Genomic DNA, 13,018 nt, shown 5'->3' on the forward strand with positions numbered 1-13,018 from the left:
CATGCATCCTTTCTGCGGGCTGCAGTTCTTCACGAACTGCTCCAGCGTGGGTCCCTTCCATGGGCTGCAGTCCTCCAGGCACAGACTGCTCCAGCGCGGGCTTTCCCATGGAGTCCCAGCCATCTTGGGGGGCATCCATCCCCCTGCTCCGGCGTGGGCTCCTCTCTCCCTGGGCTGCAGGTGGGCATCTGCTCCCCCGCTCCCCTCCATGGGCTGGGGGGGGACAGCCTGCCGTCTTGTCTCCCCACGGGCTGCAGGGGCATCCCCTCCTCCCCCGCTCCTCCTCCCCTCCTTCCTCACTCACCTTGGTGTCTGCACAGGGGTTCCTCTCACATCCCAATCCCCCTACTTACTGCAGGTTCCCCTTCTTAATTCTGTTCTCCCAGAGGCGCTACCACCGTCGCTGACGGGCTCGGCCTGGGCCAGCGGCGGGTCCGACTTGGAGCCGGGGAAGCTTCTGGCAGCTTCTCACAGGAGCCACCCCTGCAGCCCCTCCCCCGCTACCAAAACCCCACCACACAAACCCAAAACAATACCAAATAGAGTAGGTTATGATTATTTAATTTGAAAAAGTAGGTACTGAGAGTAGGACCACTGCTTTTCCATATTAATTTGTACTTTCCTGTGTCATTTTTCTCTCTGCTACTGTATGAAAGGTGGGGGTTTTGTGTCAGTACTGATCAAGCTTTGTGTAAATGCAGTGCAGCTCCTTTTATATCCCCATCTGTAATAGCACATTTCCTCTAATTTTAAGATTAGCATGTGGAGTCTCTGTGCTCATGCTTTAAATGAGATGGCCTTTGATTTGTAAATAGTATGAATCTTCAGGACTGTACTCTTTCTTCATCTGTTTGAAATCTAATAAAGCTCAACTCATAGATGTCATGAATTGTATAAACATCCACTGTTTCCAAATCAATGTCTCCTTTAGTAAATCTAAATTAAATCTTAGTGAGCAAGCAGTAGGCATATAAGTATCATTCATATAAGTATTTATCCTTAGTAATTTTTCATATCATAAACTTATGGACTGGTGTCATTGTATATGTGATAACAATCTTTTATCTTCTGCTCGCATTCAGCTAGACCCGTAAATAGCAAGATTATCTGTCAATGCAAAAAAAGGTCTCAGAACTGACAAGTGGAAACTGATGGAAGTCACAGACATGATCATCCATCAGCACCATCATCTGAGTACCCAGGTCACTTAAGACAAACAGTGTTCTTTCTGATTACATTCTCAAGATGGTGGTATCAAACATATGGAGTTGATTTGTTTTTCCCATGAACAAGCTATGTCTACAATAACAACTTTTTTTGTAGTTCTGAGGCTTCACGAATCAGTGGGATTCCAGTAAAACGATTCCAATCAATAGGATGCTTCAACTGGTCTTGCCCAATGTTACATTTCCAATGGCAAAAGGAAAGGCTGTTTAGGCAAATGAGAGCCTGGCCAGGTTCTGCAGTCCATTCCCTTCAAACTGCTGCAGCTCCACAACTCTAGGCGTAAGGATGCTGAAGGATGATCCCTGCCTCATTCTTTTAGAATCCAGTTTCATACCTACTGTTTAAGAATTTGTCTTACCGCTTATTGAGCTTGCTCATACTGTCTGCCTCCACTCTCTCCTGTGGCTGCAAGACCGAGAAGTTTACTACCTGCAGAGTAAAAACGTTCTTTATTTTGACAGTTGACTGTGGATAGCTGGTTTTCAAAACACGTGATCCAAGCTAGGTTTTATGAAATGTCTGGTATAGCTACTGGTAGGCTTCAGTTGATAAACTCAGGCAGCCCCCAATTGCTTGGAAGGATCTCCAAGAGCATTTGCCATCCCCTTTTTCTGTCTTCTATGCAAGGGCTTTCTCAGTATTTAAAAAGATCTGTTTAAGTTTTCTTCACCTCTTCTCATCGCCCTGTTTACCCGTTAATTTTAAAGTTGGCACAGTGTACTGGCTATTCAGAGAGCACATGGTTCTCCTTATTAAAACAGCAATAGTAATGCTTTACTATTACTGATATTATTGTTGCTGTTTTATACTGTATTGTTCATTTCTAGTGCATGTGTGTTGCTTAAGATCTCAGTACTAGATCAGTTTCCCACTGAGCTGGGCACTGTAAAAGCACAGAAAAAACCCCTTTGATTGTACAGATACTAATGTAGCAAAAAAACCTAGGTCTTTTTTTCATGCAGATTGCCTTATTTAGAAAGCTATTCCTGGTCTCATTACAGCTTTTTTTTTATGCTAAGCTGGTACTCAAGCACTGACTTCTCTAAAAGAAAGACCCAGTAATTCTTGTAAATTTTATGTAATAAAAGTCCAACCAATTCAGTCAAGGTCAAAAGTGCTTTTGTGATCACCCATCTACCTTGCTACCCTTTCAAAAATAATTTTAGAAAATAGATCTGCTCTTTTAAAAATTTACATGGCCCCACCTCTTTATGGACAAGTTTCCACAGAAACACGTTCTCCTTCCTGACCACACATTTTCATGGGATAAAAACTGCTGTGTACTAACCAACTATAAAGTACTAGGTACATTTTAAAAGTTAGTTTGTTTGTTTTTACAGCAGTTTTTTCCCTTTATTTTTCATCAAAACCAGGGAAATTCTTTTTTTGGCTGTCAGAAGAGCCTAATCATTTAATCCAGGTGATCCTAAAGGGTAGTCCATGAGTATATTGACACCAACTATTTCCTCTTTTGCATTCCATTGCCTGAATTAACTGTACAGAAAAAGTCACTGCCTGGTGGCCACCTGACTTATACATTTATATATGTATATTGTATAGATGCTGCATATTTTTACTTTTTTTTTTCCTCAGAGAACTGTCATCAAAAAGTTAGAATAGAACCATGCTTAGCTTCAGAAATAGGATATACCCTGCATTTATGATTGGGCAGTAAATGTTAGAAAAAAAGTTTGTACTTAAGGCCAGACTGGATGAATTATTGCTGATAAAGCATATTTGTCAGGGTTACACTGCATTGTCTTAAAAGGCTAATGAAAAAGTTATGCACCACAGGGTATGATATGGACAAACCCTACAAAAAGTTTTCTATCTATTGCCATTAATTTAAAATGACAAAGCAAACCTGGTGTGCTTAAGTCATGCACACGTGTGATGTGCTGATCTGTTGGCCGTTGCATGGTCCTACTAAAAAGATGACCGTGTTTTGGAAGGGCCTTTCAGAGAGGGCTCTCAAACTTTTCCAAGTGTGGGATTGCCACGCTGGCGTGCCCATCCTGCGCGCAAGTGAGGAGGATGACGCTGGCTGCAGGAAGGCCTGGCTGGGGGCTCTGCCTTCGGGTCTGTTCCTCTAAACTGAGTCATGACGAGCGAAAGAAGAGCATTTTAAAGCAGCTGAGCTATGGAGAGGGGGCTCATCCACATAACCTAATTTAAAGGTCTCCAACGGGTATCGCTCCCTCGCCGTGACTTGCTCCCCCGGAGTCAACCTGGAAACCGTGACTCGAGGCTGACGGGTTTATTTTTTGTTCAAGCCAACGTTTGCTTTATCTCCCACGCACACGCACACGCACGCCCCGCTGCCGGGGGCCCCCCGCGGGGCCGCCGATGTGCGCGGCTCGGGCCGGCCCGGGCCCCGCGGCACCGCAGGCGCCCGCGGCTGCCGGCCCGCCCGGCGGGCAGGGCAGGGCAGGGCAGGGCGGGCAGAGCCGGGCCGGGCAGGGCGGGCAGAGCCGGGCCGGGCAGGGCGGGCAGAGCCGGGCCGGGCCGGGGGGGCCCCGCCGCGCCCCTGGGAACGCGCTGCCCTTCGCTCCGCGCGAGGGCCGGGCTTCCCCAGTTCAGACAAGTCCTTGCCCCGCTCCCGCGGCGGCGGGTTTGGTGCGACACCGTCCTGACATGTTGTAACTGGTTTCCACACCCACCGCGCCTGAGAGCGACGGGAAGTACCTGCGATGAGCCCTGCGCCGCCTTGACTCGCCGCCGCGATCGCAGCAGCCGGGTCGAGCCGCCCCGCCGCTCCGGAGGCGAGACCCCGCCGCGGGGCACCGGCGCAGTGAGTGGGTCTCCCTTCTGCCTCCCCCGGGACGGGACGGGACGGGACGGGACGGGACGGGGCCGGGGCCGGGGCCGGGGCCGGGGCCGGCTCTGCCCCCGCCGGCCCCGCGCTCTCGACGGGCGGGTGGGGCGGCCGCCCCCCGCCCCGCCAGCCGCCCGCTCGGTGCGGAGCCGCGGGGCCTTTGAGGCGGGGGCGCGGGGGTCGCGAAATGAAGGCGGCGGCGGCGGCGGCTCCGGCCGCGGGCACCTGAGGCGAGCGGGCGCCGAGCGGCGGGGGGGGGGCGGCGGCGGGAGAAGGGGCGGGGGGGGTCGGCGGCCCGCGGGGCCGGGCTCCCACGCCGCGCTCCCTCGCGGGGCCGCGTCGCGCAACCCGTCCCCCGCGCGGCCGGGGTCCCGCGGGGAGCTGTGGCCCCGGCGTGGCCGGGGGTGACCCACGTGCGGTGTCCTCAGGGCTGAGGCGTGTCCCAGCATGTGGCGGTGCCGGCTGGTTCCCGCCGTTTTGCCTGAAAAGTTAACTTTATGGTTTAAAAAGGAAAAGGAAAAAAAAAAAGAGAGAAAGAAGCAGGAGCGCTTGCGGTGCTGTTTTTCACTTGAATTCGATGCCTTTTGCATCCACGGAAAATACTGTAATTTCATTAATAATGAAATAATTGCCTGTCACTGCTTAACGTAGGTAATTATCATTTATTCTTGATACAGTTCCTTCATACAAAGGTTGGTGGAAGGCAGCTGTCGTAAAATGCCTCTTTATTCTGTTAAAGGCTGGTCACACTGGGCCCTTAAGCGGTGGGGAGGCTCCTCAGCAGAGCCGCGGGTCAGACGTGCTCAGGTGGATGCCCCAAAAACCATACCTGAGAGAGGGGCTTGTGACAAGATGTTCCCGTGGTTTAAATTTCCCTTAACTGAGGTGGCGAGGTTGAAACTTCATGCAGAAACTATCAAAGCAGTCACATTTCCTTTGGGAAAGAGATAAGGACATCCCGAGGAGAGGAGAGCATCATGGCCAGGGCCTTGCCAAGGACCAGCTGAACGAGCCTGAGGTTAGAGCTGCTCCCCCAAGTTGCTGAATAGGAAATTTTTCAAATCCTGAGAATATTAGTAAGGCAGGGAAGTTGCTTTTCTTTAGCTCTAGCCTGGAGGACTGTGCTCCTGGAACCACCGCAGAATGTTGCGTCATTTTCTTCAGTGGGCATTTGTCATCTGCTGCTTTTGTGGAAGCTGGGATACTCTGTATCTTTCTGCAGAAAGGCACATTTACTTTTCTTTCAAAGAAAAAGCTCTCTTCTTGCTGGGTTCCTGATAATGGCACTGGAAAGGTCCAAGCGTGTTGTTCATAGAAGGACAAGATGATCACATCAGTGCAGGATTCAGAATTTTTGTTCTGCAGCATGAGATTCAGTTTTAGCAGCTGCATTGGAGTTTAAATTCAATTTAAGCCTATTAATGGCACTTAATAAAAAAGTTCTAAATAATTGATACCTGTGTCCAAGCAGCGAAGACGGCTGATATGCTGGGCTGGGATTAACAGCCAAGGTTATTTCTCAGAGGATGAACAACAGCTTTCCTGGCGCTGGTAAAATTTGTCATCATGTACATGAAGTCTGATAAAGCTCTGGAAGCCTCCAGAGATGGGCCTCATTCTGCACAACCTCTCTAATAGAATTGTTGACCTGAGTAGGATCTTTGAAGAATCAGGCTGATTATGCAGAAATCATTATACATGGTTGAAGAAAACACCAAAAAGTTTATTTTAGAATTTTGTCTAAACCTCTGCCTCTCCATCCAAAATTATATTGGTTTCATAGGTACATTTCCTACAAAATAGCTCTTACCTTCTAAGGAGGAAAACACCTGTGTCAAGACATCTAGAGTTTTTGTCAAATATACATGAAGCCGTCATTTTGATTCGGGAGTTTTCTTCTGTTTCTTCTCATGAATGTATGGCATGCTGATGTCCTTCATTCCAAAAACCAGAATTAGAATTTTCTCATTTGTCTCATCTGTTCTGTGATTTATTTCCATGCTGACAGATTTTACATTTACTTTCTTAAATAAATGTGCACTGCTTTAAGCTTCTTTTATAAACAACACTTGTAAATCAAAGATCAACATCAAAGATGTAACTATCCTAGTTTGGAAGACACTGCACTAGAAGTCTCACCTTTCCAAGATTGTGGTATATTTATACCCTGCTTTCAGCATAAGTCTGAGCATAAGTTACTGTATTTGACCTATGCCACAATTAATTAATTCATTGTTTTCAATGAAAAGTCAAACAATATACTATATTATTACAAAAAACAAATCAAAAGAACCAAACAAAACAAAAAACACACGTGAGCCAGCACACACACGCAATCATTTTTTGCCTTTTATTTGTTCATAACATTCAGTATTTTATATTGCACAAATTAACATATTAAATATAGTCCTGTTCCCTTATATTATTTTCAAAGGAAAGAGTGAGAAGAAGAAAAAAGGGATTTAGACAAGCTTTTGAAATAAACACTTATGTCTTTCTCAACTGTATATACAAAGTCAGTGGCAGAATTTCTATTTTAGAAGTATATCCATTACAAAGTAATAAGAATTTTAGAAATATCTTTCATTTGCCTTTGTAAAATCAGACTTAGCCTTAAATGTCATAATAAGACTGACTGTTTTATTACGCTGTTTAGAGAGTTACTTGTCCTGGAGGGCCCTACGAGAGGGTTGTATTAGATTCTCAGTAAAGTCACCTGTATTAGTGTTCAGACTCTTCAGAACAACTCAGCTGAGTAACTCTGCATTTTGAACTCTCGGTAGTTTTTCGTTCTTCATCAAAAATGTCTTGAAAAGCTGTTCCAGATGATTGGCTTCCATGGGACACCGATGCAAAAGTTTTAATTTTATAAGATTGTAAGAGTTTGCCCTTTGAATCAGTCTGTCTTGGCTGTACCGCGTGCTTGGTTCTCCGTCGCCTTACACCACAGGCTGTATCTGCATCTGGGCAAAGTGAAATGGTATCACTCCTATTTTATAACGTTTTATTTCTACCTGTGAGAGCAGTGTAGAATGAAGCTTTGGATGTCTGTCACAGGAATACATGTAATTCTCGGTCGGGGCAGAGCAGTCAGATCCCTTTCGCTTGCTGCTTTCCAGTTCACCACAAAGAGCTACTCTGGAAGCAGCCAGAAACACTCCCTTCCCCCAGGCTCGAAAGCAATCCTATCTGGGAAGATCTACCCTGCTACTTGGCTGAGAGACAGGATTCAAATGGAATTATTTCATATGACATGCTGATGCCAGCCTCAGATCTGGATTTTTCTTTCTTGGTCTTTTTTTAACCTCAGACTTCCCAAGTTCCTCAGAAATCTTGGTTTAATTGAACATTTAATTGGACTTTGGAGTATCAGTAGTGTATGGAGATTCTGATTTTCATTCCTTTAGGTTAATGTAGATAATTTACATTTCCTTTCAAGAAGGTTTAAACTGTTCCCAGCAGACAGTGGAAAGCAAATGCACTGTTGGCAAAAATATCTGAAAGGTCTTGATGTGAAGAGAGAATTGTGTTATGTTTATATGCCAGTAAATGAAATCAGAACTCCACACGACTATTCCTTGCTGTTATACTGCTATACTATTAATTAGGCTTGTACGGAAACCCAGTGTTAACTTTCAAGCTATGCTTCTTATATGCTTTTTGTAACTATTCTGCCTTCATTGGGTGTCCTTCCTACTTCTGCTGTCTTTCTCTTAAGCTTCATGCCCTAGCCCTGAAAGATGAAACAGTGCTACCATGTATCTCATGCTCATGCTTCTCTCATGAAAATCCTGCCTGCTCCTCCCCTCCCCACCTTTTTTTTTTGGTGGCTTACCAGCCCAGTGCAGAAATTCATTGCAGTTTAGGTTTTAGGTGAACGGTAGAGTTGCTGGAGGAGTTGCTGGAGTCCTGTAGGCTTGCACAAATGTGAAGGAAGAAACGTTGGCCATTTGTCCTCTCTCTACCTTAAATCCCAAACTGTCACAGCAGAAACCAACCCTCTCAACTCTTATTAAATGAAGTAAAAAGATGGTAAGAATGAATTTATAAATTGGCAGCGGTAAACAACTTATTATTAACGTTTTGGGGAAAAAAAAAAAAGGTAAGATTAAAGCAGCCGCTCCTTTTGGCAGAAGGAATGAGCAGGGTGGAAACTAGACATCAGATTGCTGATTCAGAGTTTGATCCCAGATGTGGGAGGAGAAATCTTTCTGGAGTTCCTCATAACTCACTGAAATGAGGTAGGCTGGTCCTGCTTTGGAGCAACAAATGGATTAGATCAGCATGGGAGAACAGATAGATAAGGAGAAGGACCTGAATGACTGTGGTTTCAAAGAAGTCGGAGAAAAGGAATGCGCTGCAGAGAAAGATTAATGCATCAAAAAGTAGGAAATCTAATGGGTTTCTGAAGTGTTTCTCTGAACACCACTCTGTCAGTTGTTATAGAGTTTCTAAACACAACCTACGGTAGCGTATTGGAGCATACACTGGGTATCTATTGGTGTTATTGGTACAGATCTTCAGTGTATTATGAGCTCTGCTGTAGCTTTTAATATAAGAACTTCATCAAATCACTTAATTATGTGTTTACTTTTGTCATATGTAGAAGAAACTCTTTATCTAGCTCTTTAATATTCATTTGATGATATTAATCCCTGAGTCTTTTCAGAACATTTTTAAATTCTTGGAAGGTGCTAGAAAAACTTAAAGCAACATTACCAGGAAAGTATTTTGAATAAAATCTGTGTGCATGTCATAGATCTCTAGAAATATTGATTGTTTTCTTACTTTTCTCTCTTTACAGATACATTTCATCAGCTCACGAATGGAAGTTTAAGAGACTTTATACAAAATATATGTGAAAATGGAAACTTCATCTTTGCTATCATCCTTACATGATGAATGCAGATCAGACAACTATATTGAACCTCATTACAAGGAATGGTACCGAGTAGCTATTGATGCTCTAATTGAAGGAGGTTTAGAAGCCTACAAAGAATTTCTTTCCAAAGAGAGATGCTCAGAATTCCTAGCCGATGAGGAAATTGATTATATTTTGAACAACATTCACAAACTTCCCCAAAACACAATTTATTCCTCTAACAATGCCATTGATGACACCTCTTCCTCAGGAACATACTGGCCTATTGAATCAGATGTGGAAGCTCCAAATCTTGACTTAGGTTGGCCCTACCTGATGCCTGGAATTTCTGGTGGCACAAATATTGATCTGCTTTTTCATCCACCACGAGCACAGCCTTACACCATAAAGGAAACTATTCGGAAGATGATACGAGATGCAAGAAAGGTAAACATGAAAAATATTATTGGGAAAAAAAAAAGTAGCAATAATAGTCTAGTTGGTGTTTTACTAGAGGCTTTTTTTTTCTTCTGGCAGGAAAAAACAGTCTGGCTGCTAACAATTCAGATGGAAAGGTTTTCCCAGACTGAGATCGGTCCATTGATATCACATGCACCAATGTTATTAACCTTATTTACAAGGGACCAGGAATTAATTGGATGGATTAATGAAGCATAATTACCATTTTATTGTAATGCTGACCAGTCCGTGAGAAATTTGTAGATAATCAGCACACCTTTTCTTTGACCTCAGTTGAATATACCTCAAGTGATACAATTCTGTCTAACTTGAGGATATATCCTAAGGTTTCTCTTTTGTGTCAGTGGAAACATGCATCGATTTGGCACGGTAGACAGCTGTTATAAGAAAATAACACCTTGGTGTACATCTGACTCGTGTACCTTGACAGTCTCAGGTTTTGTGATTTCGCATGCCAACTGTCCTTGCAGAAATTAGTCAGAAAGTATTAAAGAGAGCTCAGAATTAAAAAAAAAGAGGCTTAGGCAACAAGAAAATAGATTTTAGTTGGGTGCTTACCTTAATTTCTGACTAATGACTAATTTATAAGAGATGTGGACACTTCTGCAAATGTACTTGTCTCCACTTAGGGGCACTTGTATCTTGAGTTTCATAAGGCACACCCAGCTTACACCTCAGTGTAGGGGGTGCTGTATGTACAAACCACCTTTTGCTTTCCAGTGTCAATTTTAAAAAAACACCAAAAAATGTATTAGCATGCAGTCTGTTTGACCCTGGGCCACGTTACCTCTTTAAACAGATGTGACAAGGTTTCAGAAGTATTCCTAGAAAGTACGTCGCACTCCCCTTTCTTCCTCATGAAATAAATTGGGTTCTGTGTGACTCTATGGGCTTTAAATTGGTAGGATGGGTTCTAGCTCGAGTGCATCCGTAAATGCTTCAGTGCCTGAAATGAGCACGTAAACGTGTGCAATAGAAATGGACTGAAAAAGGCAGGGAAGGGAAGGACAACATCTTTTTACAATGTCTCTCCTTTAAGTAAAGCATATAATTTCTTGCCATAATAGCGTTATCACTAGGCCTTTTATCCTGCAGTTTACAGTCTAGAATGACTGTATGCTCAAGGAAGAGGAGACTTAATTACTTCTCTACCTCTTTGTCCCTTTCAGAGTGAGATTTGGTGTTTTCTGCTTTTGTATGTAGTGAAGCTTGACCGTGGCTTGCCCAGAATACTCTCCGATCTTTTTCAACTGCAGCTCCTGAGCTACCAATGTATCCACTGTACAGGAAACCATAGAAACTCTGTTGCCAAGACTGGTTCAGTTTTGCTACAAGGTCTTGATATGCCATGAAGAAAGGCTGCTTCCTGTTAGTTGCCACGCTTTTTGTGCCTAGCTGGCTGGCTGCATGCAATCCAGTCCCTTTCTGATGGCTCTCTTAGCTGGTGGTGCTGCCTTGTAAAATGCCATTTTAAGGAGTATGCCTCCTTTGAATGCAGCTGTGGAGAAAAATTAGGTGCAATTCTTACCCCTCTTCGGAAAAAGGTTGAGTGCATAGTATACTGGCTCTCCAATGCGTTTGTAGTGCTTCCACTTTATAAAGAGGATGTTATGTACATGTCACTGTCAAATCTGACAGCTGAAAGGTTTGTTCAGTTGATCAGCACAACCTAAACGGCAACAGCCATAACACTTTTGATACAATGATATGGGTTCGTCGCTTCAGGAAGCAGCAATTAAATCTAAAAGGCAAAGTGTTGTTCAGTCTCTTCTGTCTGCAGAGGCATAGAAAAGTTTAAAGGATTTCTAAGTAAGGTAAAGTAAGGTATTTAAAACATGCTTACAGTAGGCAAACACTCTGTAAACAGGCTAACCTACTTCTCCTAAGCCACTTATAAAAATATAGTTATATTAAATGGGGTTCTTTGTTATATAGTAGTGGAGATGTGTAGTCTTACAAGAATATTCAAAGGAAATAGGAAAAGGTTATACATGAAAAACAGAAACCTGTAAAGAATAAACAAGTTCTTCAGCAAATCACATTAAACCAATACAGCTCTAAGCAAAATCTATGGGAATTTCAGCAAACTTCTGTGGGAAAATAAACAGACTGTTGGAGGTGGGCGTATTCATACCACCTAACTTTACGCACCAAACCCGAGTGCCTGAGTTCAGGCACTGATTTCCCTGGGCTACGTGAACATTCGGTGCAGTAGGAAACCAGCTCCTACAAAGGCAAGGCAGAGAATGTTTCTGCACTGATTCACCCCATGAAGGAACCCATTCTATATATTTATATGTATATACTAGCCCAAAAATTCATGAAGGAGAATGAGCCAGTTGCCACCTAGATTCTTTTGAGTATTTGGAGATATATAAGGATAAGATGACATTATTAGTGGACTTACTCTTGACCTCTTTCATGCTTGATGCATCACAGTGTCACTCCTTAAAATGATCATTACATATGTTAATTTTGACCTTAAGAAGAGATGTTGTAAAGAACATTAAGCAACTTGCTTGCTGACAGTGGTTTTTCCTGACTAAAGAGGAAAATCATTTGTAAGGCTATGCAACACTAGACTAAAAACAGTGACTATGAAAAAGTGTCGTAAGAAAATCTTGTCACTTACGTGTTTCTTAAATGCATAATCTGCATAAAAATTATGCACATCACCTTCATGGTGAGTACAGGCAATATAATAAAGGAGTTTTTCTTGCACAAAGAATCAATATTTTTAAATCCTAGAAAAATGAGCTAACCATTTCAAAGAGATGAAACCATGCTTGTGATATGTTTCTAAACTTAGAGCAGGGGAACTGTATTGTACATAGGACGGCTTTACATTGCAGTCTATACTATAGCACTTCTGAGGGACAGGTGTGATATTAGCAGAGTGCCTTAGGTCAAACCTAACATGTCAACAAAATGGGTTTACTGTTGGTGTAACTAGACCTCATCTCCAAATGATAGAGCTTGCCAGCAACCCTCCTCTGTCAATATAACCTGTGTTCATACAAGGAGCTGTTTGACGTGACTGTGTCAACTGGGGAGACATGAGTCTTTTTTAGATGTTGATATAACCGTGTGGGGAAGAAAGCACTGCAAGGTCTGTCTGACCTTAATGATGGATGGACTTCTGCAAACAAGCCAGTAGCCTTATTTCTCGTGTGTTTTGGAGGCTTCTACCTTTAATCATTGGCAGGTTTCCGGCTTCTCTGAAGCTTGAGGTGCTCCTACAGCCTGACTCATCCCGGCTGGGCTGTCTGAACCACAACTGATAGTGTTTAGTAGTTTTTCCTGAGAAGATTATTCATCTGGGAAATGGTATCAAGATGATTACTCATCTGTGTCAGGTTAACATGAAACTTCCTTCTCTTGCTATAAAGTAACACAGAGACTTCAATAATGAGGCATCTTCCCCCTGTATGACTTGTCCTAAGAGTTGCCTCAAAACCGTCAGTTATGAGGGTTGTACATGTGTGCAAGAAACAGCTCGTACTATCTTCTCAGGCATGATTGACAGGGTGAGGCAACAGGGAAAGGACAGGACAGAGCACCAAAGGGTCCTTCTGGCAGTGTGTTTTTCTCTTACTTCATTAACTGGATTCCTCTCTCCACCACTGAGACATTCC

General features: G+C 43.5%; 1 protein-coding gene across 1 annotated transcript in view; it reads left to right on the forward strand.

Annotated features, from left to right (window-relative positions):
* The first annotated feature begins 8,889 nt into the window (after nt 1-8,889).
* The window catches only part of FAM83B (family with sequence similarity 83 member B), a 58,902-nt gene continuing 54,773 nt past the window's right edge, over nt 8,890-13,018 (forward strand). Inside the window, exon 1 of the mRNA XM_052809219.1 lies at nt 8,890-9,350. Coding sequence (XP_052665179.1) covers nt 8,907-9,350 — 444 coding nt within the window. The 5' untranslated portion in view covers nt 8,890-8,906. The remainder of the gene's footprint in view (nt 9,351-13,018) is intronic.

This window comes from Harpia harpyja, chromosome 15 (genome assembly GCF_026419915.1).
Source record: "Harpia harpyja isolate bHarHar1 chromosome 15, bHarHar1 primary haplotype, whole genome shotgun sequence".
Lineage (NCBI taxonomy): Eukaryota > Metazoa > Chordata > Aves > Accipitriformes > Accipitridae > Harpia > Harpia harpyja.